The sequence below is a fragment of the Delphinus delphis genome, chromosome 1 (genome assembly GCF_949987515.2).
Source record: "Delphinus delphis chromosome 1, mDelDel1.2, whole genome shotgun sequence".
Lineage (NCBI taxonomy): Eukaryota > Metazoa > Chordata > Mammalia > Artiodactyla > Delphinidae > Delphinus > Delphinus delphis.
This window is the reverse complement of record NC_082683.1, coordinates 127087713-127113747: the sequence shown is the minus strand read 5'-3', so window position 1 is coordinate 127113747 and position 26035 is coordinate 127087713. Positions and strand designations below refer to the sequence as shown.

General features: G+C 40.1%; 1 protein-coding gene across 1 annotated transcript; it reads right to left on the bottom strand.

The window, feature by feature from the left end:
- Positions 1-1219: 1219 nt before the first annotated feature.
- On the bottom strand, positions 1220-25506 carry FMO1 (flavin containing dimethylaniline monoxygenase 1). Its single transcript, XM_060009456.1, is given in 9 exon segments — positions 1220-1973; positions 3545-3620; positions 4139-4494; positions 6207-6286; positions 6288-6402; positions 9370-9526; positions 12770-12932; positions 15742-15930; positions 25372-25506. Coding segments are annotated over 9 exon segments (1611 nt in total). The 5' UTR covers positions 25504-25506; the 3' UTR covers positions 1220-1630.
- Between the last annotated feature and the right edge of the window lie 529 nt (positions 25507-26035).

Genomic DNA, 26035 nt, shown 5'->3' with positions numbered 1-26035 from the left:
GATACTAACTACCCAGAGATGGCATCAGATTCCACAAGTTAAGGGCTCGGTCCTACAAGACTGCCTTCCCTCTCAATTCAGTTGTCAATTGTGAGCCCAGTTTGTCACCTGTGCTTCTGAGAACCAGCTATAGACCAGAAGTTCCAATGTTCCCCCTCCTTGGGTTCAATTAATTTGCTAAAAATAATCAGTAGCTTTGTGAACTAATTTGGCTCACAGAACTCAGAGAAGCATTTTATTTACTAGATTTCTAGTTTATTATAAAAGGATGATATCACTCAGGAAGAGCCAGATGGAAGAGATGCACAGGGCAAGGTAGGTGGGAAGGGAGTGGAGTTTCCATGTCCTTTCCAAGGGCACCATTCTTCCTGAGCCTTTATGTGTTCACCAACTGGGAAGCTCTCTGAACCCCATCCTTTCCTTCTGTTTTTACAGAAGTTTCATTACATAGACATGATTGATTAAATCATTGGCCATTGGTGATTGATTCAACAGACCTGAGCGGATGAGTCGTTACCTGCATCTCTACTTACCTATAGAGCTCACTCTCTCCTGATTCCGTAGTTTTTGAATCCCCTCCATTATGCAAATCATGGACCTCTCTGTGAGGTGAAGTTTCCCATCAAAGCCCAGCAGTGAGGTGAAGTGAAGGCAAAACCTTTTCTGGCTGAGTCACATCCTCACATGTGCAACTGTGAGAGAGAATCCAGGGTTGGTGTAGTTTGGTCAAAAACTGCTTCTGACATGATGTTTGCTTTTGCTCTTCATTTTCTGTCTTTTCTTTCTTATTATCTCTCTATTAAAGACTTCCTAGCTGTGTCTTTTCTGTAATGAATTCCAGTTGGATTTCACTGACTCTTAGAAGAGGCAGCTGTTTGCCTCTTTCAGCAAAGTTGTAAAGGTGTATGTGAGCAGGAGGTGTTTTTCCTTTGGGTGCTGGAGGCTGGCTCCAAGAGCCCGTGGAGATGGGTGTTTTCTGTGGAGTAGATCTGATTGTGGTTGTTATTACGCCAGCTGGAGGCCCTGTTTTGTTGCAGAGTGCATTCTAGCGGAATGAGTACTCCCAGGCAAGTACATTCCTTTACAAACACTCCAACGAAGTCATCGAACCCTCCCATCCTTTTATGGCCCTTATTAATAGGCTCCTTATCCCCTTCTCTCTTTCCCCCAATTCTTAAAAAGAGAATAAAAGACCACTTGAAATAATTCTAGGCTGTTTCTTTCTTTTTATTTTTAATCAGCTGATATCATAAGAGCACCATTTTAGTACAACCAAATCTTTTGTGAAATAGGGAGTTTTAGTTGAGATCTGTGAAAATAGAAAAGAGGTCTAAATGCTCAGAGTGCTGTCTGGGACAACTCTGTCTTCTAAAATGAAACTTGAACCTTGCAGCAGCCTTCAAATGCACAGAAACCTTGGTTATCTTCCTCTAGCATTAGAAGCAGGTGGAGTTGGGAGACACTCAGGAATACCAGTGGTGGCCCTCCAGCCAGCCAGGGAAAGGCAGGGGGTGGCCTTCACTACTCAGATATGGTTTATAGCCATGAAGGCAATGCTGTTGCAATGGGGGAACCAAAGCACTGTCCATCTACGCGGTGCATTTGACAATCCATTTAGGTAATCTTTTATTTATAGGAAAATCAGGAAAATGGCCACAAGCAAAGCTAGAAAGCTGAAGAGTTTAAGTAAGCTTGCAAAGGGAGAAGGGGATTCTTGTACATCTCTAGTTTTTGTGACCTTGAATGTTTGGTCCCACAGGCTCATGATAGCATTTCTGGCTCCTTCCCATTTCCCTGGGCTGGTCAAACGGAACTGGTATGGTGTGCATGGGCCGAAGAAGATGGTCAAAGCCAGGTGTGGATCTGTCAGGAGCGGAGAGAACAGGTTGGGCTTTGCATCGATATAGGTCAGGAGTTCATCTATGCATGGGATATAATGGGATTGTAAAGCTTTGCAGTAATACAAGCCAAACCTTTATAAAAGGAAGATTGGGATAAAGGGGAAGACAAAAAGATTAAATAATGATAACCTTAGAGCAAGTAAAAGTGCCAGAAGTAAACAATGATGGTACAAAATTTGGACTGGCTTCTATATTCTTCCTTCCATGCCCATAGCTGTCTAATGGTCTTACAGTATTATTTAAATACAAGGTGGATTCCTTGAAAATATACTCTGTACATATGGTGCTCCAAATGCTGATAATGGATCTCATATTACTTTAGTTCTGTTGTCAAATGATTAGCAATTTCTAGAAAAAAAGATTTTGTATGATTTTACTATTCCTAAATCTTTCTAGAACTCAATTATTGCTTGATTTGTATAATGTGAAAACCCACAAAAATCATAGGGTGGAATTCCCCGTAATGCTGGTATTAATTCCTAATACCATTGACTGACCTATGTGACAGAAGCTTTTAGATCACATAGTTCTAATTAATGATTTATGTTATACTGGAATTCCATAATGGATATCAGGTCGTATCCCAGGTTGAGGATGAAGAAGAGACCCCTAAAGTGCTTTTGGTATTTAGCACTTTGACAAGGGTAGAACAACACTGAAATTTGGAAATACATATGAATGAGAAAAGTGATGTTTCTTAAATGCAGTGATTTTAAAACTTTTTTATTCTGCCGCAGAGACCCTTTTTTTTTTAAGTGAAAATTTATATCAAAGTCTGAAACAGATAAACGGTAAAACAGATAAAACCAGAGATGTTTTAGGATTAGGAGTCGGGAAGGGGCAAGTCTCCCTCTTCGCTGGCCATCTCCCTTCCATTATCCCTGGCCCTTGGTGGTAGCCAAAGAGCAGAGCACAAGTGGAGACCTCTCCTCTAGAGAAGGTGTCAACAAGCTTATTATGCAAAAGGTTCTAGATGATAAATACTTAAGGCTTTGAGGGCCATATTAGGGTCTCTACCTCAGCTATTCAACTCTGCTGTTGTAATGCGAAAGCAGCCTTAGACAGTTTGTAAATTAATGAGTGTGGCTGTGTTCTAATAATACTTTACTTATGTCACCGTGATTTGAATTTCATATAATTTCCACATATCAAAAAATCTTCTTTCCAATGATTTAAAATTGTAAACGAGAAAAATAGATGGTCGGTAGATTTGGCCTATAGCCCTATTTTGACTCCTGCACTAGAGTAGTCATCGGAATAAAAACAATAGAGCTGAACACAGATTTTTTGAAATGAATGAATGAGCAGAACTTTCTGGTGTCAGAGCGGATAAACACAACAGGTTGCCTGCTGATTATGGATAAAGGTATAGAATAGTATCTCGTAGATGAGGATTAATTATATTTTGGTTTAGAATCTAAACTCCATGTGGTGCTAGATGACCATGGTCTAAAGCGATAGTCTGGGACATTAAAACCTCAATTTCCCTTTCTCTTCTCTCTCCTTAAACAGGCCTAGTTTTTTTTTTTTTTTTCTTCTCTAAATCTCAGGTGCTTCTCTTTTCTCCAATGTAACTCTCACCTTTCTTTGCTATTGCTTTACCAGTTTTAGTTATGATTCAAAAAGAATGCATAGTACTTAACTTACCCACTGGGCTTGTTTTTTTTCTTGCATTAACTTCCTCTATCATGACGCTCGATGGTGGTAATTTATTAACACCTGTAAAGCAAAACAAGTAAAAAGTGCAATTTAACTTTAGGTTTCAATGGTTACTTAGCAGGTAAAGATACTTTACCACGGATCATATTTTATTTTTAGTACCCAGCTAGTCATCTGTTCTTCTGGCAGAAATACTAGCAGCCTAAGTGGATGGCTGTGGTGATAAAGCCATCAGCTGAAGAGATAAGTGTCAGAACATCTCACTACTCATTTGATGTGACAGACCCTCACAACTGGCTTGACTGGATTTTGTCATTCAATTGATTGAACTTTTTAAGTTTTAATTGAACCAGTTGATTCAGGCAAAAATAACAGGTAGACACAGCTGATACTTTTTGATCCATGATTTATCTTTTGTGCTGGTCATGACACAAATTCACTGTGATAGTGTAATTTGGTGAACAATAGATGACTTTGAGTTGTTTTAGATAGAACCTGGGGAAGGCCTCGAAATTTCCAGTATCCAAAATAATATGGCAAACTGAACATATACGTCCTGCTATTGCTCATGCACTTGCCTTTCAGGACCTGAACAGCCCATCGAGTTTGCATTTCCCCTGTGGTTATCATGGAACCCAAGGGTTTGATGAGGCCAATAACAGCCAGGGTTGGCTTTTGCAGATGTGCAGGGAAGATGTACTTGTACAGTGATGCTTGGCCATCTTCAACTTTCACCACAGTCTCATGGAGGAAGGGGAAAGCAAAGGTGTATCCAGTGGCAAAGACAATGATATCAATGGGCTCTTCCTTTGGGTTGTTGTTAAATACAACAGAGTTTTCCTTCACCTCCTTTACGCTTGGCTTGATGAGCACTTTCCCAGTGATGATACGGCCTGGGAGCTCATTACTTAGCACAGGCTCTCTTAGTTGTGTCCTAGACATAAACACGGATGGGGAAGAGACCTGCCAGGGACCAGTCAGCCAGCCCTCTCTCCTCCTTCCCTTCTTCTCATTCCGGGACTCACCCCTCCATTAGGCAGGAGGTGCCAGTCTTGGGAGAAGTTACCTCTGTGGGATCATGAATGACCAAGAAGGATGATGGGATATGCTTACCATTTACTAGAGTTTAGAAGCCTGAGGAGAAAGCGACCAGAGCTTCCTCTAGCTCCTGCTTCTCTTGTTGAATTTCAGCATTCAGCTATCACTGTCACTTTAGAGAGAGCTGAATGCTGAAGGACCACAAGGGAGACTGGGGACTTCTATATCTGCTGAGAACTGCCGGAAACTCTCTCCTCCTAGGAAGCAGCTATACAAGGGAAACATGCATGTGTTTAAAAGGAATAAGGGCAGAATTATCTTTTTCTGCCTATGCCTTTGGAATCACAAAACAAACACTTAGCAAGATGATTTTAAGTAAGCGAGCCATTTTTGGCTTATGGTGAATGCACAGAAAGAGACAATATGATAAAATGAAGGAGCTTTGGAGCAGGAGGTAGTAAGGGTGGCCTTGTGTCCAAATGTTTATACTTAGAGCTTGGGAAAGTCATTGGGTCCCTGTAGGCTTTCTTTGATGCAACTGTAAGATAGGGACACTAACATTTGCCATCCTTAGTTCATTGGGTAGGACAAAGAACATATGAAATAGTATATATTTAAGAACTTTGGAAATGATAAAGGATTAGCTAAATCTGAGAGAGAAGAGATTACAATTCCTCAGGCTCCTTTTATATATTCTAGGGTTTATGGGATTAAATAAAATTCTTTATAGCTGCCATTCAGGCTGTCATTCTAAAACTTATGGTAGAAAAAGCTCTGGTGAAAAGAGTTAAACCCCTAAGAGGCCTGGAGTTAAGAAATAGAAGAGGGTAGGAATAAAAAAGGAAGGAAAAAATGCAGGGAGAGAGCAAGGTATACGAGAGAAGGATGAAGAGAACCAGAGGAATGAAGTACATGTAGTAGGAAGGGGGCTGCCTGCATATCACTTGTGGCTTGGGTACCACCTGATCCCTGCTGGTGCAGCGTGGAATCTGGAGGAAGATCAGACAGGATCTCCAGGCTGTGGTGCCACCCTGGTAATGGAATGTCATTGTACAGACGCAATGAATGAGAAAGTAAAACCGTTGGTTCTTGTTAATGGGATAAGTCATGGGTTGTAACTGAAAGGACAAGACTGAAACCAAGGTCATCTTGACAAGGAGAAGGCACTGCCCTTAGAGAGACATGGGGAAGGATTCAATTTTTCCAACACAGTGACACAGGCAAGTGTGTTGCTTTTGTCAGAAGAGTCATAGACAGATTGTTCCCTTTTGATTGCTGCCGCTGAGGTTTATGTAACTTGCCAAGGTCACAGAGCCCACTTAGTACTAGATGAGCTCCGGCAAGTGACTGAACTTCCCTAAGCCTTAGCACACCCACCATGAAAGGGAGATTATACTACTTACTCTAAAGGGCTGTTGACAATTATGTATTACATAATTTCACTTACCAAGCAGTCAAAAACAGTTAGCTATTATGATTAAGTAATTTGTATGAAATTTTCCTTCACCTTCAGTCATGTTGTCACATTATTGCCTGGTTTGGATACGCCACTGGAAAGATCGAGGCCCCTTTCTCCCGAATAGCTCTCAGCAGACACTCCATATTTACCTGTCTTCTGGTATTAAGCCATAATTTTCACGATTGAACCAGCTGTTCATCCTTCTTGCTATCAACCAATTCACAGTTGGGAGTTGGGAGAGAATTTCTGAACATGGTCTGAAATCGCATCACGAGCACCATGTCCCATGGGTAGCCTGAGTCAAAGACCTGGCTGATCACCCAGGCCCAGGGGTGTTCAGTAACTCTAGTAAATGGTAAGCATATCCCATCATCCTTCTTGGTCATTCATGATCCCACAGAGGTAACTTCTCCCAAGACTGGCACCTCCTGTCTAATGGAGGGGAGAGTCCCAGAATGAAAGGAAGGGAAGGAGGAGGGAGGGCTGGCTGACTGGTCCCTGGTGCTGAGGAACACCTGGAAGCAATCAAATAGGTCACCCGGTTTGACACAGTGAACAGGGCTGGCTCTGTCAGAGATTAGAGAAGTTTTGTGAATTGAAAGGCACCAAAAAGTCGGCCACCCTCAAAATACATCCCTGACAAGACATTTTTTGCTCCTCTAACCCCCACTTTAAAGTTATTCTTTTGAGATAATGGTTTGAATATCTAGAGTATTCAAATGCCTTAGAACATATTATTGAGCACTTTTTATCTGTCAGGCTCAGTGCTAGACACCATGATGAATTATGTATTGAGGCTGGCTGTAGTGAGCTTAGAATCTCATGTGAGAAGACAGTGAACAGGTGATAACAACTTTGTATGCTAATAATTGTAAACGAGAACAGGGCATGGATGCAATTGAAAGTTGTCTGCAAAGGGTTTTGACACAAACCATTGTTAGAACTTACAGTAAAATTCAGTAATACAACTAGTTTCGGTGGGTTTGTTTGTTTTTGTTCTTTTGACAGATTATCTGGCTACTTGAGTTTACCTGCTGACTGAGTTCACTAAGCTAACAGTTGTTCTGGTACCTATACAATAAGGAGTTGTCTGTATAACTGTTTAAAAATAAAAAAAAATTAGTAAAAAATCTGTTGCTTTGCAGATACAAAACAATTGATTTAATACGTGGGTTTTCTCCCAACAAACTGGGGCATCCACAGCTGTGGGGTGACCACAGCTGCAGTGTTAGTGTTTTGTTTTGTTTTTTTTTTGTGGTACGCGGGCCTCTCACTGTTGTGGCCTCTCCCGTTGCAGAGCACAGGCTCTGGACGTGCAGTCTCAGCGGCCATGGCTCACAGACCTAGCCACTCCGCGGCATGTGGGATCTTCCCGGACCGGGGCACGAACCCGTGTCCCCTGCATCGGCAGGCGGATTCTCAACCACTGCGCCACCAGGGAAGCCCCAGTGTTAGTGTTTTTATTATACATCTGTTTGACCTTATAACATGATGGAGCAGTATGGTGGCAAGAACTATGAGCACATCAGTGATTCTGACATTAGACATATTTGCACCTGCCTCTCTTTGTCATGATGCAGAATCGGATATGGCATTTCGGTAGATACGAATTATATCCTGAAGCAAGGGGAGTTTCTTTGTCGATATAAAAATGATGTGTGCCAAAGCATGTTTTCAGATTGAAGAAATTTCCAGTGGTTAGAGAAATAGAAATAGTAATATGTTACCCACATGTGGTGGTCATCATGGATAGGCCTGTGTTAATTTTTGCTTCAGAACCTCCTTTCCCTTCCTTTAGGATAACTCCACCAAATTGCTGTCTTTCCAAGTCAATCAATTAGTCAATCAATCAATCGAGTTCCTTTTTGAAAATTCCAGAAGGGAACACACTCCCAGTTCTTTTTCTTCAGAGCTATTTCTACTCTTGCAATTATTGATCTAATGATTTATATTTATTTCTTTGACATCTGTTTTCCCCATGAGTATATGCTCTGTGATAGAGGGAATCTTGTTTGATTGTTCTGTTTTCCAGTGTATCCCCCATGCCTGGCATAACATTCGGTATAGTGGAATTCAACAACTAATATTGATTTGTTGGCTGAATGGCTCTCAATGAGTTTATAGCATAGTTGGAAAGAAAATACATACCATAAAAGGTAATTAGCAATACTAAGAATTAAAAGTGCCGACCGAGGAGTGTGAATTACAATTATTACATAAATTCATACTAGCGAGAGATCATTTTGTCTTGGGTTGAAGTATCTGGGAATGTAAATTAAATTGTAATAAAAGAGAAAAGGGCACTGCAGAAGGGAGGGTTATGGTGTGAACAAAGAGGAAATTAGAGACTTGGGAACTGGAAAGGGCACAGAGTAGACCTGTCAGCGTGCAGTTGATGATCATGTGGGAAAATAGTGTGGGATAAAGTTAAAATGGAAGATTTGGACCACATTATGGAGACCCCTATAATGCAGGGCTGATACATCTGCAAATTGTAATTTTTATTTTTTTAGGTAAGGGGGAGTTAGTTGTTTTTAACATGAGTGTCATAATGAGAGCAGTCTTTTCAGAGGATTTGCTTGTTGGTGCTTGGGGGTCTGGATGGATTGTCGTGTGTGGGGGGATGGACTGGGGTAGGAGTGCAGGGACTCAGGGTAGAATTAGGAGCTGGGGCTTTGAATGGAAGAGACTAGGATTTGAGGACTGGCTCTACCACCTGCTGGTGGTATGCCTTTAGGCGGGTTATTTAACTTCTCTCAGTCTCAGTTTCTTCAGCTGTAGTCAAGGATACTAGTACCTACTTTGTGGCTTGTTTTGATAATTGGTAGAGGTAATGCAGTGAAGCATTTAGTGCCATTTTTGGCACAGAGTAAGAAAGCCCAATAAATATTGACTATTTCCATAATTATTATTAGGAGGACAACGCAATAGACTCAGTGGGAGGTGGTATGGACCTGATGAGGGTGGTGGCAATCAATAAGGAAAGGAAGGAGCAAATGGGAGATCTTAGCAAGAAAAATTGCCAGAATTTTCTGACCTATGGGACTGAGTAAGAAAGAGATGTCCCCTGTAGCTCTTTTTGACTGGGAAAATGACAAAAATAGGAAGTCAGAGAAGTTGGATTTGGAAGAAAAATGACACCTGGAATTCACAATAACACTTATGAACATTCAAGAAAAAAATACCGAAAAAAATCTGTTCAGTGTATGTGTGTGTGTTTTAGGATTTTTTTTTCCTTTCATCAGTTATCATGGTGTCAAATACTCTTTGCCTGAGGCATGTGTCTTAAGATAAAGCTCCTCATTAGGTAACATCAAGAATGATACCTTCTTTGCCACGTGGCTGGCCTCCATAGCAATGTCTGTGCCAGAATTCCCCATTCCAATCACAAGAACTCTCTTGTCTCTAAATATATCTGGATGTTTATACTCTCAGCTATGAAAATACTGGCCTTTAACAGTATTTATACCTATAGAAAAAAAAAGAAGTCAAATAGAAAATTTATAAGACTAGTGAATGAAACATACATGTTATTCAGTTAATAACATCCTTTTGACAGATGATTTAGGTTGTTTTCATAGCATACTCAATTTTAAGAAAATCTGAAACATGAATACATAATTATACAAGGTACAGAAATTAATGGGTGATTATTTATTTAATGGAAGTACTTACTCCATCTCACTAGATAGGCCTCTAGTTTTACTTACTAGATGATTACTAAGTTAAAATATCATGGCACTATAAAAAATTTTCCCCCCAAACCATTGTGGAGTTCAAGGTTTTGGAGCATAAGCCACCCATTATCCTTGCTTTGCCCTGCAATAAACCTTTCTCTAATTAAAAAAAAAAAATCATGGCATAAAGACTTATTAAGCTAAAGTGTAAGAAGTCATTACCTTTCAAAGTTTGACAGAAATCACTGGGACAGAAATATTCTATTTACTAATATTTGATCTATATAGAACTTTTCACAAGCAAGGAGCAAGAGCAGAGAAGTTAAAGGGAACTATGAGTCAGTGCTTCCACTCTATTCAGCAAGCTTTCTTGGATACCTGTCACTGCGCTAGATGACATGGGAAATAAATAGAAATATGGTCCCTATTTGAAAAGATCCTTGTGGGTTCATCTTGGTGACTGACAGTAACTCAAGCTGGGTTTGCTGAGTCAGCCAGAGTTGGCTCAGAGAAAAAGGGATTCTGTTAGTTACACTGGGATTAGAGCTGCTGTTCCAGCTAGATATCTCAAACAGTTGACGCCAAATCATTGAAACGTCAGATGTTTGGCGAGTTTTGGAAAATACTCAAGGTTGTGTAACACAATCAAAAGTAATACGTCTTGTACAAAGAAACTTTTTTTTTTTTTTTTTTAAGAAAACGTGATAAGACATCTAGATTCTCAGGGGATGAGTATGGATGCTGTGCACATAGCCTCACCAAGGCCCAGTAGCTCTTTACTTCATCTTAAATCATTAGAACTCTAACATGAATCTCAGTTATAACCCAACCACAATCTAGATCATTTAGAATTTAACAATGACGCAACCAAGTTTAAATATTAACTCAGCACAGGGACCCAATCTGGATCCAAGGACTGCCAGGAAGGGAGAGCCGGACAAGTTTAATGAGAATAATAGAATTATCCCTGAATCTTAGATTATCTTAGATTCTCACTGGATCAGCTGTTTGGGACCACAAATGGACAAAAATGAGACTCTGTAGCTGAGTCTTCTACCAGGCTACTACTTTCCCCACTTATATTACAGGAGAACAGAGCAAGAACTTTTATTAGGTGAAGTGGTTGTGTTAGTAAACACAGATGAATGTATATGGTATCTGAATTAATAAAATTAGTTACCTTGGGAAGTTATATATTTATTCCAGCTGTAATACCTATTATTTTTACTAAGACATTTTGGAACACCTTTTATGGAATTGCCTCCAGAACTCATGACATGTACTTTTGAATAACTTCAATGAATTTAATTTTTGTAATGGTTAACAACTACCCTAGGGAGTACGTACAGACCAAGCAAGTCTGCTGTGGGGCAGAGAGGGAGATGGTGAGATTTGGAGGACTCCATTTCAAGTCTAAAGTCATGAAATTTTAGTGCTCAAAGGCTGCTTAACAATAATTTAGCCACGGATTTTAAGTGAGCAATTGGTAGTGGCTGGTAAGATGGATATCGAGAAGGACGGCAAGTACTGTAGAGTTCTTTTTGCTTGATTTGTGATGTATGCTATTGGGTAAGGTGGTCCAAACCCCTCAGTTTCTAGGAAAGAAAACCGAGGCTTAGAAAGGTTAAGTGGAAAGCCCAAGATTCTATAGCTTGTTAATTGCATAGCCTAGAATGTATACCTCCAGGGTCCCAAGCTCATCCTATTTAAACTGAGTACATTGACTCCATTGCTTTCAAGGTATGTTTTATCCTAATCTGACCTGACTTGAGTAACATCTGGGGGACAGATCCAGGATCATTGGAGGTACATGAGTTTGTTGTAAAATGAGTATTGCTGTCACTCCAGGTCATATGTAGATGTGATTCCTTCACTGGACTCCTATAAAACTCTTTTCATTCTTTTCATGCAGGCTATGTGTTGTCTTATCCACCTCTGTATTCTTAGCATCTTGTGCAGTATATTGTAGGTGCCGAATGAATACAGTGTACTCTCTATGTCATGAAATTTTCCGGATCCTTGGAGTGATCCTGTACCAGGTACTCCTTCCTGGGAGTCTGGAGTACCTTGCCTGCTCAGGGATTTTTGTCTGTAGGCAAGAAAAGGGTCGGGTGGTAAGAGTTCATTGTTGAATGTGTTCAAGCAGAGGCTGTTGAGTCTTTCTCAGGGACGGTGAAGAGTTTTCTGCACCAGGAAGAAGACTGAACTGCATTCCAATTCAATGATTATAGTCTATGGCAGTTTTCAGGACATGTTTTATCTTAACTTGACCTGACTTGAGTAACCTCTGGGGGCAGACAAAGGATCATCAGAGGTATGTGGGTTAACTGTGAACCAAGCCTTGGGGTCACTAGTCATATTTAGATGATTCAGAGAAAAATTTCCTAAAGTTTTAACTTTTTGAATCCTTTACTGCAGATGAAATAAATCAAACCATTGAATTTTCTATTCCCTCTGAGTTGTAATCTAACTGAAATTTGACACAGATTACTGTGAATCATATTACAAAAGCCAGGTAAAGAAACTGAGACATAAAGATGTCTTAACTTGCCTTCTAAGGCTCATGCCCCTACTGACTATTAATCCAGTGCCATAAACCTCTGATCTAGGTAATTGCTATGACTCATAGAAACAAACAAAAATCAAGTTACTTTTTCCTTTATTCACTGATTGATCTCTGCGGCCTCTACACTCATCTTTGTCAATGCACCACTGCTGAGGCTCACAACTTGTCTAGGCCTCCCAAGTCTTAGAAGACTTTCTGAGTGCTACCAGTCACTTAGGGAGGGACATTGAACTTTAGTGAATCATAAAACTGCTTAGTAATTATTCATTCTGCTCTTTGGTACTCATAAGTTGTTTGAAACAGATGAAAGCCAAAAACTGGCCAGATAGTGCTGGTTAGGGAAAAAACCCTCTTACCTCACAGCTTAACTGTTTAATGGAGGAATCAATAGGAATTTATTTCCAGACCAATCCAGTGTAAGGATGGCTCCCATGAGACAAACTAAGGTCAGTTGCAGAAAAGCCTGTACCTGGAAAGGAGTCCAGTGGCAAATATGGGTTAGTAAGAAAACTAGTGCAGACCATGACAGCGTCAGAGATGGCTGACTCTTGCTTCCCTTCATGCAGAGTGACTACCTCCCATTGGCCGGTAACAGAAAAATCTGGGCATTTTGTTACACTGAAGACTTTAGTCTGAAAAAAGAATCATAGACATGGTTAATAGTTTTCAAGGTTCCAGTAAGGGCCTGCTGGCTGACGTGCTAATTGCATTTCAAGTGTTCTAGAGAACAGATGAAACATAATTAATAAGCATAACCCTAGAAATCAAATTGGACTATCAGATTGATCATAATTTCCCGGATGGAAGTATTCTAAGCTTCGAGTTGTAGAGGGGTATTTAAGAGAGGTGGTGTGGTCCAGAATTTTTAAGTGATTTCCTCAAATTCTCACAGTGAGTGATAGAACCAAGACTATGACTTAGGTCTTTCTATGTTTTAAAAATTATTTTTCTGTTATGTATAGTTCTCATACACAACAGTTCCTTTATAACAGCTCCTTTAATAGAAACACGGATAATATTGAATATATAATTGAAAATATAAATTTGGTCCCAAGTACCTTAGTTTATGAAAGGTCTTATAGACTATGATGTTGAAGTTTTCCCAGATCTAGAGAACTACTGAAAAGTGCTAACTTTATGGCTGAATTTGTTGGGAGTTGTCTAAATTTCAAATACAGTTGATTCTTGAACAATATGGGTTTGAACTGCGGAGGTCCACTTATATGTGGATTTTTAAAAATAGTAAATATTACAATACAACAGGATTTGTAATTGGTTGAATCTGTGGATGTGGAACTGTGGATACAGAGGCACCTGGGAAATGGAGGAAATGGGAATTTTCCACTGTACAGAGTTGGCGCCTCTAAACCCCTGTGTTGCTCCAGGGTCAACTGTGGTCTATTTTTGTTCTCATGGAGTACATGTATATCCATGGGTACTAGATTCTGATTCAGAAAATATATAAAAGAAATTTACAAGTCAAGATTAAAAGCATAAATGAGCCACTGACCAAGAGACTTTGCTGCCTTGCTTTCCTCTTCAGTTTTCAAAGAAGACAGACTTCTCAAGTCCCTCCTAACGGTTCACTGTCTGGTTTATAATATTTGAAGTGCTTCTTGGGTTCTACATTTGTATTAGCAATTGTCTTTTTAAAATATAAACTTTCAGTTAATTAAAAAAAACTTTCAAAATAAATTTATTTTTATCTTGAAAATAATGTGTTCATCATTGAAAATTTGGAATGTATAAAGAGGAAGGAAAAACAGAACCTCTTACAGACAGCTGCTTGTGTGTACTTTCTTAAGACTTTGGTGAACATCTAGTTTTTTAAAGTTATTTTAAAACAGGCTTGGGAAACAGGTAGTAAAGGAAATGCTTCAGATTCAGAAATTCTGATGCATTAAATATATTTTTTGTGGACTATATCCATTGACTATGGTAGTGTTTTATTTTTATTCTGTCCCTTGGAAAATAAGGAAGTGGGGTGAAATATTCTTTGGACAACTGGAGTACTTTTATTTTTCTCCAGTTTTATTGAGATATAACTGACATATAACACCATATAAGTTTAAAGTGTACAACCTAATGATTTGACATATGTGTATATTGTAAAATGATTACCACAATAAGTTTAGTTAACATTCATCACCCCACATAGTTATAATTTTATTTTTTGTGATAAGAACGTTTAAGATCTACTCTCTTAGAAACTTTCAAATATACAATACAGTACTGTTAGCTATAGTTATTATAGTGTATATTACATCCCCAGAATTCATTTATCTTATAACTGGAAGTCTATTACTTTTGACTACCTTCACCCATTTCCCTTCCCCATCCCCCATCTACTTCGGGCAGCCATCAATCTGTTCTCTGTTTCTATGAGTTTGTTTGTTTGTTTTTTTTTGATTCTACATATAAGTGAGATCATACAGAATTTGTCTTTCTCTGTCTGACTTATTCCACTTAGCATAATGCCCTCAAGGTTCATCCATGTGTTTGCAAGAGACAGGATTTTCTTCTTTATTTACCATGGCTGAATAATATTCCATTGTCCTATCTATCTATCTATCCATCATCTATCACATTTTCTTTATCCATTTATCCATCAGTTGTTTCCATGGCTTGGCCATTGTAAATAATGCTGTAATAAACATGGAGGTGCAGATATCTCTTCGAGATAGTGACTTCATTTTGATCAGGAGTACTTTTAAGGTTGTGAATGTGAATCTTATATGGTACTTGTTTTGGTCAATCTTTCCATTCATGTTACTTTCTCTGTGTAATTCTCCAAGAATTCCTTACTATCCCCATCTCTGATAGGGAGGGTAATAGAAGGGAAACACATGGATTTTCATGTGTTTCTTGCAGAGGAAGGAAAAAAGGAAGAAAGAAAGAGGAGAAAGAGGATATATTTTTTTGCCTTTGTCCTTCTACCTACCTCCTGTCTCTGTCCTCTGAAATGGGAAGGGAGGTGGGTATGGCCAATGAGAAAATATCAAAGATTTTTCTATTCCCTAAGATACTAGAAAAGATTTCCTTCAAATAGTGACATTCTCTTGTGTATAGGCCAGTGCACCCATCCATTCATATAAAGGGATAGTAAAAAGAGAGTACCCAGGAGCTGACAGGAAGTTCTCAATGGCCCTGTGTATAGGTATTTGGCCCAAACTGAAAATCTGGTTTGACAATTTTAAGGTCCATTTGGATACTTGGTTGTTAGCATTGCAAACTAAAAGTTTATACATACGAATCCTTAGACAAAGTATCTCCAGATTTACTTAGGGTGATTGTAAGTAAAAGGGGAAAAGGAATCCAGCCTGGTGTCAGCAATCTTGCCAGTTCACTATCTGATCTACAGAACCTAGGGTAGAGAGAGATAATAGAAAATAGGTAGGAAACACTTCCTGACTACTAACTGATGTTTTGTGCCTTTCTTACCTTGAATTGAATGCATTTCAGAAGGTTGAACTGGTTTGCATACATTTTGAGATATTCCAGGAATACAGAATTTGGCACATAGTTTGGATAATCTTCTGGGAATGGAAAGTCTGGGTAACAAGACATCTCCTTGCAGCTGTTGGAAACCACAGACTTGTAGAGGCTGGCTCTGCCTTCTTCAACATGTTCCTGTACAAACAGTGCATGCACATGAGTGTGTATGCATGTGTGCATGTGCATGCACACACATGAAATGGATGTTAATTTTTAGACATTGAACCATACAATTTACGTATGCTATCTGCTACTTTCTAATGGAATTTGCTATCCTTACTTGAAAGATGATGAATATTGGACCCCACTATGAATATCATAATCAGAATTACAATTTCATTTATTACATGCTAACAAACCTGGGATAAACTCACCTGTCCAGATTCACACAGCATCACTGCAAAATACAGGAGAATATGGAAATATACCAGAGCCAGGAAGTAGTATCTAGATGATGAACGATTGCTTTGGTTTCATGAGGTATTGTTGAAAGGATTATGGAGAAAGGGGGTTCAGATTATGAAGGATTTTGTATCTGAAGTTAAGGAATTTGAATTTCATAGAAATTCATGGAAGTGATTCATGTTAAATTTTGAAAAGATAATTCTGGTTCTACAAGAGATAACTTAGAGGGATCTGGAAAGGAAGGAAATGAGGCTAGTTAAGAACCTGAAACACAAATCCATGCGATTGCCAATGAGGGCCTGAGCAAAGGCAGTGGCAGTTGAAACTGAGAGAGATGGGATTTGTTAGGTAGCAGAAAGGTAGAATGCATAGGATTGTGAAATTGTTTGGATTTAAGGTTTGGGAGAGGAAGCAGGTCAAATGTTTCCAGATTGGACAACTGTGAGCATGGCAAAACACTAAACAATTTCCCACTCCAGTTTTGACTTGGGTAACTAGCAAATAGCAACATCTCAGACAACTACTACAAGGTTGAATAGTGGGCAGTTTTAATTATTCATTTAGGTATGTACATTGGCTCTGTCTTTTAGATGTATCATAAAGAATTGTTCTAATTTCAGTGGGAAAGTCCTTAGTATTTTAATATTGTTTACCATCTTGTATATGTATAGTTCTTTTTTCCTGTGGAACAAAAATTATTTTATTTGTGTGAACAAGTAGAAACGTGAACTTAAACCTCACATATGGAGAGGACGTACTTTGTTCCCTCAAAAGGTTTGAGTCTAGATCTGCATGAAATATGTAGTGATAACAGAAAATAAAATTATAAACATACCTTTGTAGTTTGAATTGATACCGATCTCATCAACTGATGAGTTCACCTTATCTTGCTTATTTGTGACTCCACATCTGACAGTCCCATTTATCCAGAATAAATCTAGAAAACTGGAATCTAAATGGCTTCTGAGAAAGATGACTATTTAAATCCTGATCTTTCATTCTGTAGGAAGATCTAAAGCAGTGCTACTCAAAGATGTAGGGACTTCCCTGGTGGCACAGTGGTTAAGACTCTGAGCTCCCCATGCAGGGGGCCCCTGTTTGACCCCTGGTCAGGGAACTAGATCCCACATGGATGCCACAACTACAACTAAGAGTTCGCATGTCTCAACGAAGACCCGACACAACCAAATTAAAAAAAAAAAATTAAAAAAAAAAAGAAGCAAAGATGTAGTCAGCAGAGCCAGACCAGTATGATCTTTTTACTACCAGTCTATGACAATATAAATACAGAAGGTGAGAGTAAGCATCTAGAAACTTTTATAGCTATAATTTGACATTGCTCAGTATCCAGGCATGTGGACTCCTTCGTGATGAACGGGACGTAGATCAGTCTTGGTTTTGGCTAAGTCACGTGATGAGTTGTGTGGGATTTGAACTGAGTACTAGTAATGCGGGTAAGACTACATTACAGTGTATGACATTTTTAAAAAATTAATTAAAAAAATTTTATTTATTTATTTATTTTTGGCTGTGTGGGTCTTCGTTGCTGTGTGTGGCCTTTCTCTATTTGTGGTGAGCGGGCTTCTCATTGTGGTGGTTTCTCTTGTTGCGGAGCATGGGCTCTAGGTGCGTGGGCTTCAGTAGTTGTGGCAAACGGGCTCAGTAGTTGTGGCTCGTGGGCTCTAGAGCACAGGGTCAGCAGTTGTGATGCACGGGCTTAGTTGCTCCGTGGCATGTGGGATCTTCCCGGGCCAGGGCTCGAACCCGTGTCCCCTGCATTGGCAGGCGGATTCTTAACCACTGCGCCACCAGGGAAGTCCCCAATGTGTAACATTTTAAGGTTAGTTTGAAAACTGTTTTCCAAAAGTGCATAAAAGCTATAATTATTTTATTTCATTGAAAGATAATTGATATTCGCTTATAATTTTACAGAATAAATGATCAGAACTGACTATTGATAAAGGACTGAAGTTAAATTTTAAAAATACAGCACTACTTGCTTCATTTTGGATAGCAGTTAAAAAAATGAATATCCTGAGCTTGCTGAGGTTTCTTTAAAATCTTTTCTTCCAGTTCATTCTCATATTCTGTGAGCCGCATTTCTCTACTATGTGTGTTGTTAAGCAAAATTTAGAAACAGTTTAGATATATGTTATCTCTTGGGAGGAGTGCTCTCATCCATCCAGCCCAGATTAGATAAAATGACAAACAAGAAGCAAGCTTAATTATCACATTATAAACCTTAAGTATTAATATGTACAATGTGTAGTGAAAGTGTGCCTACAGGTGTTTAATATGGAGAACTGATATTTCACACATATGGTTTTGTTTAGCAAAAAGTTACAAGTGTAATAGTGATTCTCTATAGTAGTTGCCTCGTGCACACTTTCAAAGAAGTTTGAATTTATGTTTTGAAATTTTTCTGTTTCATTTTCACCTTTCTAATAGTTCATTTTATTATATTTTACAAATATGATTGTCTATAATTTCTTGGAAATTAAAATAAACCTGATTCTTCTCCACAGTTTGAGAAGCACAGCTCTCTAGATTTGTGCTTCTAAATCTTGTTAAGAATTGCTCAGGGAATCTTATTAACATGTAGATGCTGACTTAGTAGGTCTGGGTGAGCCTGAGATTCTGTATTTCTCACAAGCACCCATGCAGATGCTGCTGGGTCACGGACCACGCTTTGAATAACAAGACTTTAGAGCTGTCTTGCCCAATAGGAATGTGATGCAGGCCACACATGCTCTTTAAAAATTTCCAATAGCCACATTAAAAAAGGTAAAAAGGAACAGATGGAATTAATTTTAATGGTATATTTTATTTTACTCAATATATCCAAAATTTTATAATTTCAATGTGTAATCAATATAAAAATTATTAATGAAGTATTAAAACTTTTTTCTCATATTAAGTCTTCTGAATCTAGTATATATTTTACACATCTGAATCCAAATGCTAAATTTTCACTTGAAAAAGTGGATTTACATACCCAAATTGTTAACAAATACACTTAAAAATTCTCCAATAACTGAACTGAGTATTGGTTTTAAAATTAAAATGAATTAAAACTAAATTAAATAAAAAATTCAGTTCCTTAGTCGTATCAACTGCATTCCACAGTTACATGTGGCTGGTGGCTACCTTATTGGACAACACAGATTTAGAACATCCTTAAACTTGAAGCCAGGTATTAGAACTAAATTTAGTGCTGGTTTGGTGTAGTTAAAAGCGATCAAGTTTCCTCTGGGTTATAGGAAAAAGAGAATGGGAATAGCTCTAAAGAGCTGTAATATTGAGAAGTTGAGAGCAAACAGAAGGGGAAGAAACTATAGTAAAAGGAGAAAAACATCAGTTATAAACATTCTGGGGTCAGTTTGTGTATGACCAAAGCTCCCTCACTTTTCTCTGGCATATGAGAGCATCACATTGTAAATAATACTTTGTTAAAATCGCCAATTTCTAGTTAACAACAATAAAAGGCTAAATTTGGAATACATACTGTTAAAAGGGGGGTAGAGATGTGCATAATATAATTTTGTAAAGATTTCCATAAAAGTAGTTCAAAAAAATTTAAAACATTTTATAATGGCATGTTTAAAAATCAAAGAGTAGTAGAGATTCATTGGAATTGGATAAGTCAGGGAACCATGGGGACCTTAAAACAAATGAACCCACAAACAAAAACAGAAAAGAAAAAAAACAACAACTCTGCTGCGCAAAATTTTGGAAAATAATTGTAAAGGCAGGAAGAAGAAAACCTTCCAGGAAACACTGAAGCCTAATGTGAAGTAATGTATCACAGATGCCAGCTGAGGAGAAACTGTAGCTTAGTATGGAAACCTGACCTTTAGGATGGAATCCAACACCACTTTGCTCTGTCTCTCCTTCCTCCCACTGATTGTTTCTCCTGGTAAAATACAAGGTCTGGAGTGTTTCAGACATATACAGAGAGTACCAGTCCGTGCCACTTCTGAATGGGGTTTGCAGGTCCTAAGCCCTCCCCTCCAGTGTTTGCCTCAGTGAACAAACTGCCCCAGTGATTCTCAGGCCCTGCTGGGACCCCCGGCTGCAGGCACTCTTGGCATTGTCTCTATGTGTGTGCCAGTTACCCTCTGTGTGGCACTCTGCATGTGGAAGCACATTTTTCCTGAGAATTGATGGGGGCACTTAGGGGAAGGATTTTTGTCTTGAAGGTAAAAGTGAATGAGAGGGGAAGGGAGATGGATTGTACAGAGGGGAAAAATAAAAAAGGCAAGAATGGAAGGGTTTCTGGCTTCCTGGTCCACTTGGTCCTGCAATACCATGGGAAAGACGTCATATTCACTAGAATACTTCATGGGATTCCATGGACAGTCCAGGATTTGCCTGCCCTTATTCCTGAGCTGTGGCACAGACTCTGGAAATGCATGGAGTATAGTTCTTGTCAGCACAGACCATGGAGTCAGACAGCCTGGGTTCATATTCATATTTTTAGCTGGGTGACCTTGGGAATTTTCTTAACCTCTCTGTGTCTCAGTTCCCTCTTCTATAAATAGGAATAACAATACTACATAACCCCTAGGATAAAATGAAATGATAGTTCTAATGCATTTAGAATAGTGCCTGGCAAGCTCTCAAAAAATGTTAACTGTTATTTGTAATATTCTTCTTCTAAAATTACCGTGGAAATTTACTTTCTTAAGCTTTGTGTCCTCCAGAGAGGATTATAGGCAACAGGAAGAAACCTTTGTCAGGTCAGAGGTTTCTCCTTTCTCCTTTAAAAAATAGATATAAAATGATAATAAAAGTCACTCCTATATAGATACATAGAGACATTCTCTCAATGCACGACATTCACAGCTCTTGTTTTTTTTTTTTTTGGCTGCGTTGGGTCTTCGTTGCTGTGTGCAGGCTTTCTCTAGTTGTGGCGAGTGGGGGCTACTTTTCATCGTGGTGCACGGGCTTCTCATTGTGGTGGCTTCCCTTGTTGTGGAGCCCGGGCTCTAGGCACGTGGGCTTCAGTAGTTGCAGCACGCAGGGCTTAGTAGTTGTGGCGCACGGGCTTTGTTGCTCCGTGGCATGTGGGATCTTCCTGGACCAGGGCTCGAACCCATGTCCCCTGCATTGGCAGGTGGATTCTTAACCACTGTGCCACCAGGGAAGTTCAGCTCTTGTTCTTAAGAGCAATTACTTCCTTCTTTTCTTCTCCTTTGAACAGCCGGAACACATTTTACTTTGTCACTTCCTCTCCCTATGGAGAGTCAGACTGTCTACAATCTTTCCAGAGTCTGTAGATCTGTTTTCAGATCTACAGCACAGGGGAGCTGTGGAAACCTCAGAGGAGATTTGAGGAACCCCCAAGAGGTTAGGGGCCTGTCAGGTGTATCCCCTCCAAGATAATATGAATTCAATAAATGTTTGTTTAATATATGAATAAAAGGAAACCTACTAAGATTACTGAACTTTTAGAAATAAGACTTTTAAGAAGAAGTAAAATGGTACCCAATTAACAAATCATTTCAGCCCCTGTAAGAATCAGGCTTAACGTGCCTAAAGAAGAAATAGCTGAAGAAGAATTCCTTAGTGATTTAAGGGGGTGAAGTATTACACTTCATCATTGCCCTCACTGAATCTAAACATATGCGGTGCATAAGGCGCATAGTAGGTGCTCAATAAATGTGGAATAAGTGAAAGGTTACCTGTGCAGAAGAAAAGACCTCGATGCACGTAAGGAAGCACGTCATTCCAGGGAGGGTTATTGTTACAGAGATGTGATGGGTGAAGCAGAATGTGTTTCTATCAGCGTAGTATAATTTCTTCTAGAGGATGTCAGTGTGGTTCTACATTAAGGCTATTTCTCAAGGCTCCTTCCTATACTAAAATTCTCTAAGAGTAATATTAGTTATGAGTGACAGAACAATTCCTGACATTTTATTTCTTCAAGTATTCCTCTACAATTGAGATAATCAACCAATATCATTACTGTTTGTTCTAAGCCTCCCTTTCCTCTCAAGAGCCTGAGAGAGTTGGTTGTGGAACAGATGTTCCACACTAACCTCCTGCTGCCACTTGAGTTGGTGGTCACAGGTGGGTTCTTTATCAATGTATCCCTTTTCTTTTTAAACGATGCCAACTCCTCCCCCGCCCCAATGAAGGATGGACTTTCTTTTCCATTGCAACCTTTGTCTGCTTCCTCTCAGTTTAAGACTGTGGTCTGGAAGAGGCCAGAGTTATGCCCATGTGAGTATCGAATTACGTGCAGTAGTTTATAATCTCTGTAATGTTGGGGGAACCTCTCTATTTGTAAATGGAAACCTTCTCCGTATGTGTTTTATTGGGTTTCTGCAGTTTGCCTGTCTATTTTTGCATTATGGCCCCTTTCACCCAGAACAGGCACTAAGGATCCCCCTTGTACATTTTCTGGTAAGCACAGCGCTTGCCCGAGCAGGCTTTCTAATTCTGCAGGTTTTGAATGGGCCACTTGCTTTGATTGCAAAGACACCTCTAAGAGTCTTTCATGGTGTGTGTGTGCATGCGTGCATGTGTGTGTGTTTGTGTGTGTGTATCTGCTGGGGTAGAAGGGGGAAGGGATGTCTCTAGAAAGACCCAGGAGAGTCATAGCATTTTAGAGCTGGAAGTCCCCTTTAAGGTCACTTAGTTTAGAGATTTTCAATCAGGCTTTAGAGGAATCTCAGGGTAGTACAGAGGTGCCTTAAAGAGGCTGCTGTGTCAAGAGAGGGCTCCTGAATGAAGGTGGGGATGGTTTTTCCTGCCTCTCAGGACCTAGTAATTTAGCTTTTATCTAATTTTTAAACTGACTCTGCATTCTTACTTTACAGATGAGGTAATGGGGACTGAAACAAGTTGTTAACTGGGTACCATTTTACTTAGGCTACTGCTGGGTCACCCTCTTTCTCATCCTTTTGACGTCCTATCACGTGCCTCACAAGGGCCTCTATTTTTCTTTTTCCTTCGCCTTCTGTCTCTGAGAAAAGTGTGCCTCTCCACTTCTCCGAGGCAAATCCTTCCTCTTGGGCCTGCAATTCCACTTCTTCCTTTTTCTACCAGGATCTTGTCTCAATTTGGGCTTACATATTCAATCATTTCCTATCATCCAGATATTTTCTCTTTACCTGTAAACATATATGGGTCTTCCTATCATGCAAACAAAACAAACACAACAACAACAGCAAGACATCTTAACTCTGCTCATCATCCATTGCTTTCTAAATTGCCCAAACATTCAGCCACTGTCCTCCCCTTTCATTATATCTCTTACAAGTACCACACACACCAATAAGCTCTTTTTATTTTCCAAGCATGCCTAGTACTTTTTCTTTACGGTTTCCTCCCTGGCATCTCCCACTCAATCTCATTTGCCTGTTGAAATCCTTCAAAGTCCACCACACACCATCTCCTCCATGAAGCCATTCTTGGCTTCCCTCAAGTGAATGTAATCCTGACCTCACTTAAATACCCATAGCACCGTTTCTGACTTACAAGATCCTGCCCTTTTCCCATCAGACTGACAGCTCCCTGAGGCAGGATGACTGTTTCTTATTTTTGTGTCCCTCACAGCACTTTGTGCATAGGTGTTTGACCTGCCCAATCACACAGCCAGTTGGGCACAGCTGTATCTAGAACTCATTTCTCTTGATTCTTACATTAATAGTTTTTTTTTTGTGTGTGTGTGTGTGTGTTAATGATTGGGTATCTGTGATTTATATTAGGAGCATTTTTGTCTGGTATGCCAAGGTCTCTGGGCTTACTTTTTGCTTTGATTGAGATTACTTTAACCAAATAACTCTACTCTGGGAGTTTTATCCTGGAAGCTAACCCTCAACCCCAATGGAGTAGTAGTACTTATCTGGAATACTGTGTTAAGAAGGATTCTGAGGCTCATTAGGGGAAGGGTATAGTGTTTGATTAGCAATGTTTTCAATGGGCATGAGAGGCTAGAGTTATGGCATTTGTGTCAGGTTTCTGCTCCCCTTTCGGAATGTATGTGGTTTGAATCATGGGAACAGATGTTCTCTTTTCCCTAGGCCCCTTGGGGAGGTCTCTGTGCATTGACGGTCACATTTGGTGGTTGGACACATTTCAAGATATGCAGTTCTTCTTTATTTGAGCCAAGCTGGTCTATGCTGGGACTAAACTAGGAACCTTGGCCTCTCTGGAGCTTTGCTCACTGAATTAGAAAATAATTACTTTATTCCTGTTCCAAGTTCTACCCTTCTATAATAAGGGAATGCTAAGTGTTGCTTTCTCTCAGTCTCTTAGGACTCTGAGGCCAGGATATCTGACACCTTGCTCCTTTTCATTCTTCCTGACTGCTTTCTCCTTAGCACATTTAAAGCTCACGGGATATGTTCCTGCTCTCCTGAGAAGAAGGGAAAATAGGAGGTTTGGGGAGATCTGATGCAAATGACTCCCTGGCTGAGCCGTGGAGCTCAAAGGGTTTCAGTGGCCTCCAGCAGGGCCCCTGTGGTTTCCCTGGACCCCAGGCCAGTCAAGGGTGGTCTTTATAGTTGCCTTTCCTCCTACCTCACCCCTTTTCCCTCTCCAATGCATACTGTAGTCCTGAGAATATTATTATTTTTTTTGCTCAGGCAACAAAAAAGTCTCCAGACTCCTCACATCCTTCGCTTCTGATTGTTCTTGACATGGATTGGAATTGCCTGGACAACAAGACCTTGAGTGTAGGACTCATCCTACACTGACCCTTGTGTCGCTTTACTTCAGATAGAGCAGAGCTGGAAAAAGAAGCATGTATAAGCAGCTCAGTCTTTCAGGCAGAGGCAGAAATTCCTGTGCTGTGTTTATACCATTGCCCCCAACACTCGAGTCTCTTGCTTCTGACCCCCAGGTTCTGCTCCTGCCCTGCTTGTCCTGAGTTTTCCTGGCTTGTCCCAGCCACTCCATCCTCTTCTACCCTTCGTAGGCATCTTTATTCCTCTTGGCCCCGGATGAAGTTTGCAAGGTGGCTGATGCACCTCCTACCCAAATTCAGGCTATTCCCTGCTTCTTTTTTTAAATCATTTTCAATGGCCCTTTCTGTCCCCCTGTTCAGCAGATGTTTCTGGCGCCTATGGGCGCCAGCCCTTGTGGAAGAAATTCAATCTCTTTTTGCGACAGTCCAGCCCTTTTCCAACGGACACACAACAAAGCTGTCGAAGCCCCACTTACGGTGAATCTCCACAGCCCCCCAAGGTCGTCGCTCCTCTCGAAGCAGGTGGGCTCTAGTCCTTCTTCCGGACAGCGCTTGATGGAGGCCAGGCCACTGACCCCAGCTCCCACAGTTGCAACTCGCTTGGCCATGCTCTCCCGCGTGGGGACAATGAAGCAGAACCTTTTATTCACAAGTGAAAGCCCCACCCCATCCTTGGCTCCTCTAGCAAATCAGGAAAAAGAATTTGAAAGATTAAGGGATTTGCTCCATTCGAATCCTCTGTAGCTGGTTTCTGGTGTTGTGAATGTGAGAAGAGAAGTGTTCAGGTCACTGGTTTAACCCTGTGCTTGGTATGTTCCCACCCCCTCACTCGGAGCTGGTTCTAAATTATAGTACGACTGTTGTCAAGACTGTAGCTTTTGGCAGAGTGGCTGAAATCGGATCCTTTAGTGGATGGAGTTTTGCATTCGGGACTGTGCTGCTACCTCTAGCCTCCCTCCACTCCCCGTAGAGTGGAACAGAGCAGCAGACCAGGAAATGATCACCTTGTCAAACATGGTGTTTCATAAACATATGAAGCTGAAGCTCAGATTGGTGTAGCGTTGTGACACAAGGCCTCACAGCAGCTGGTGGAGCGGAGTTGGGATGAGGAACGAAGACACCACGACCACCACAGGTGCT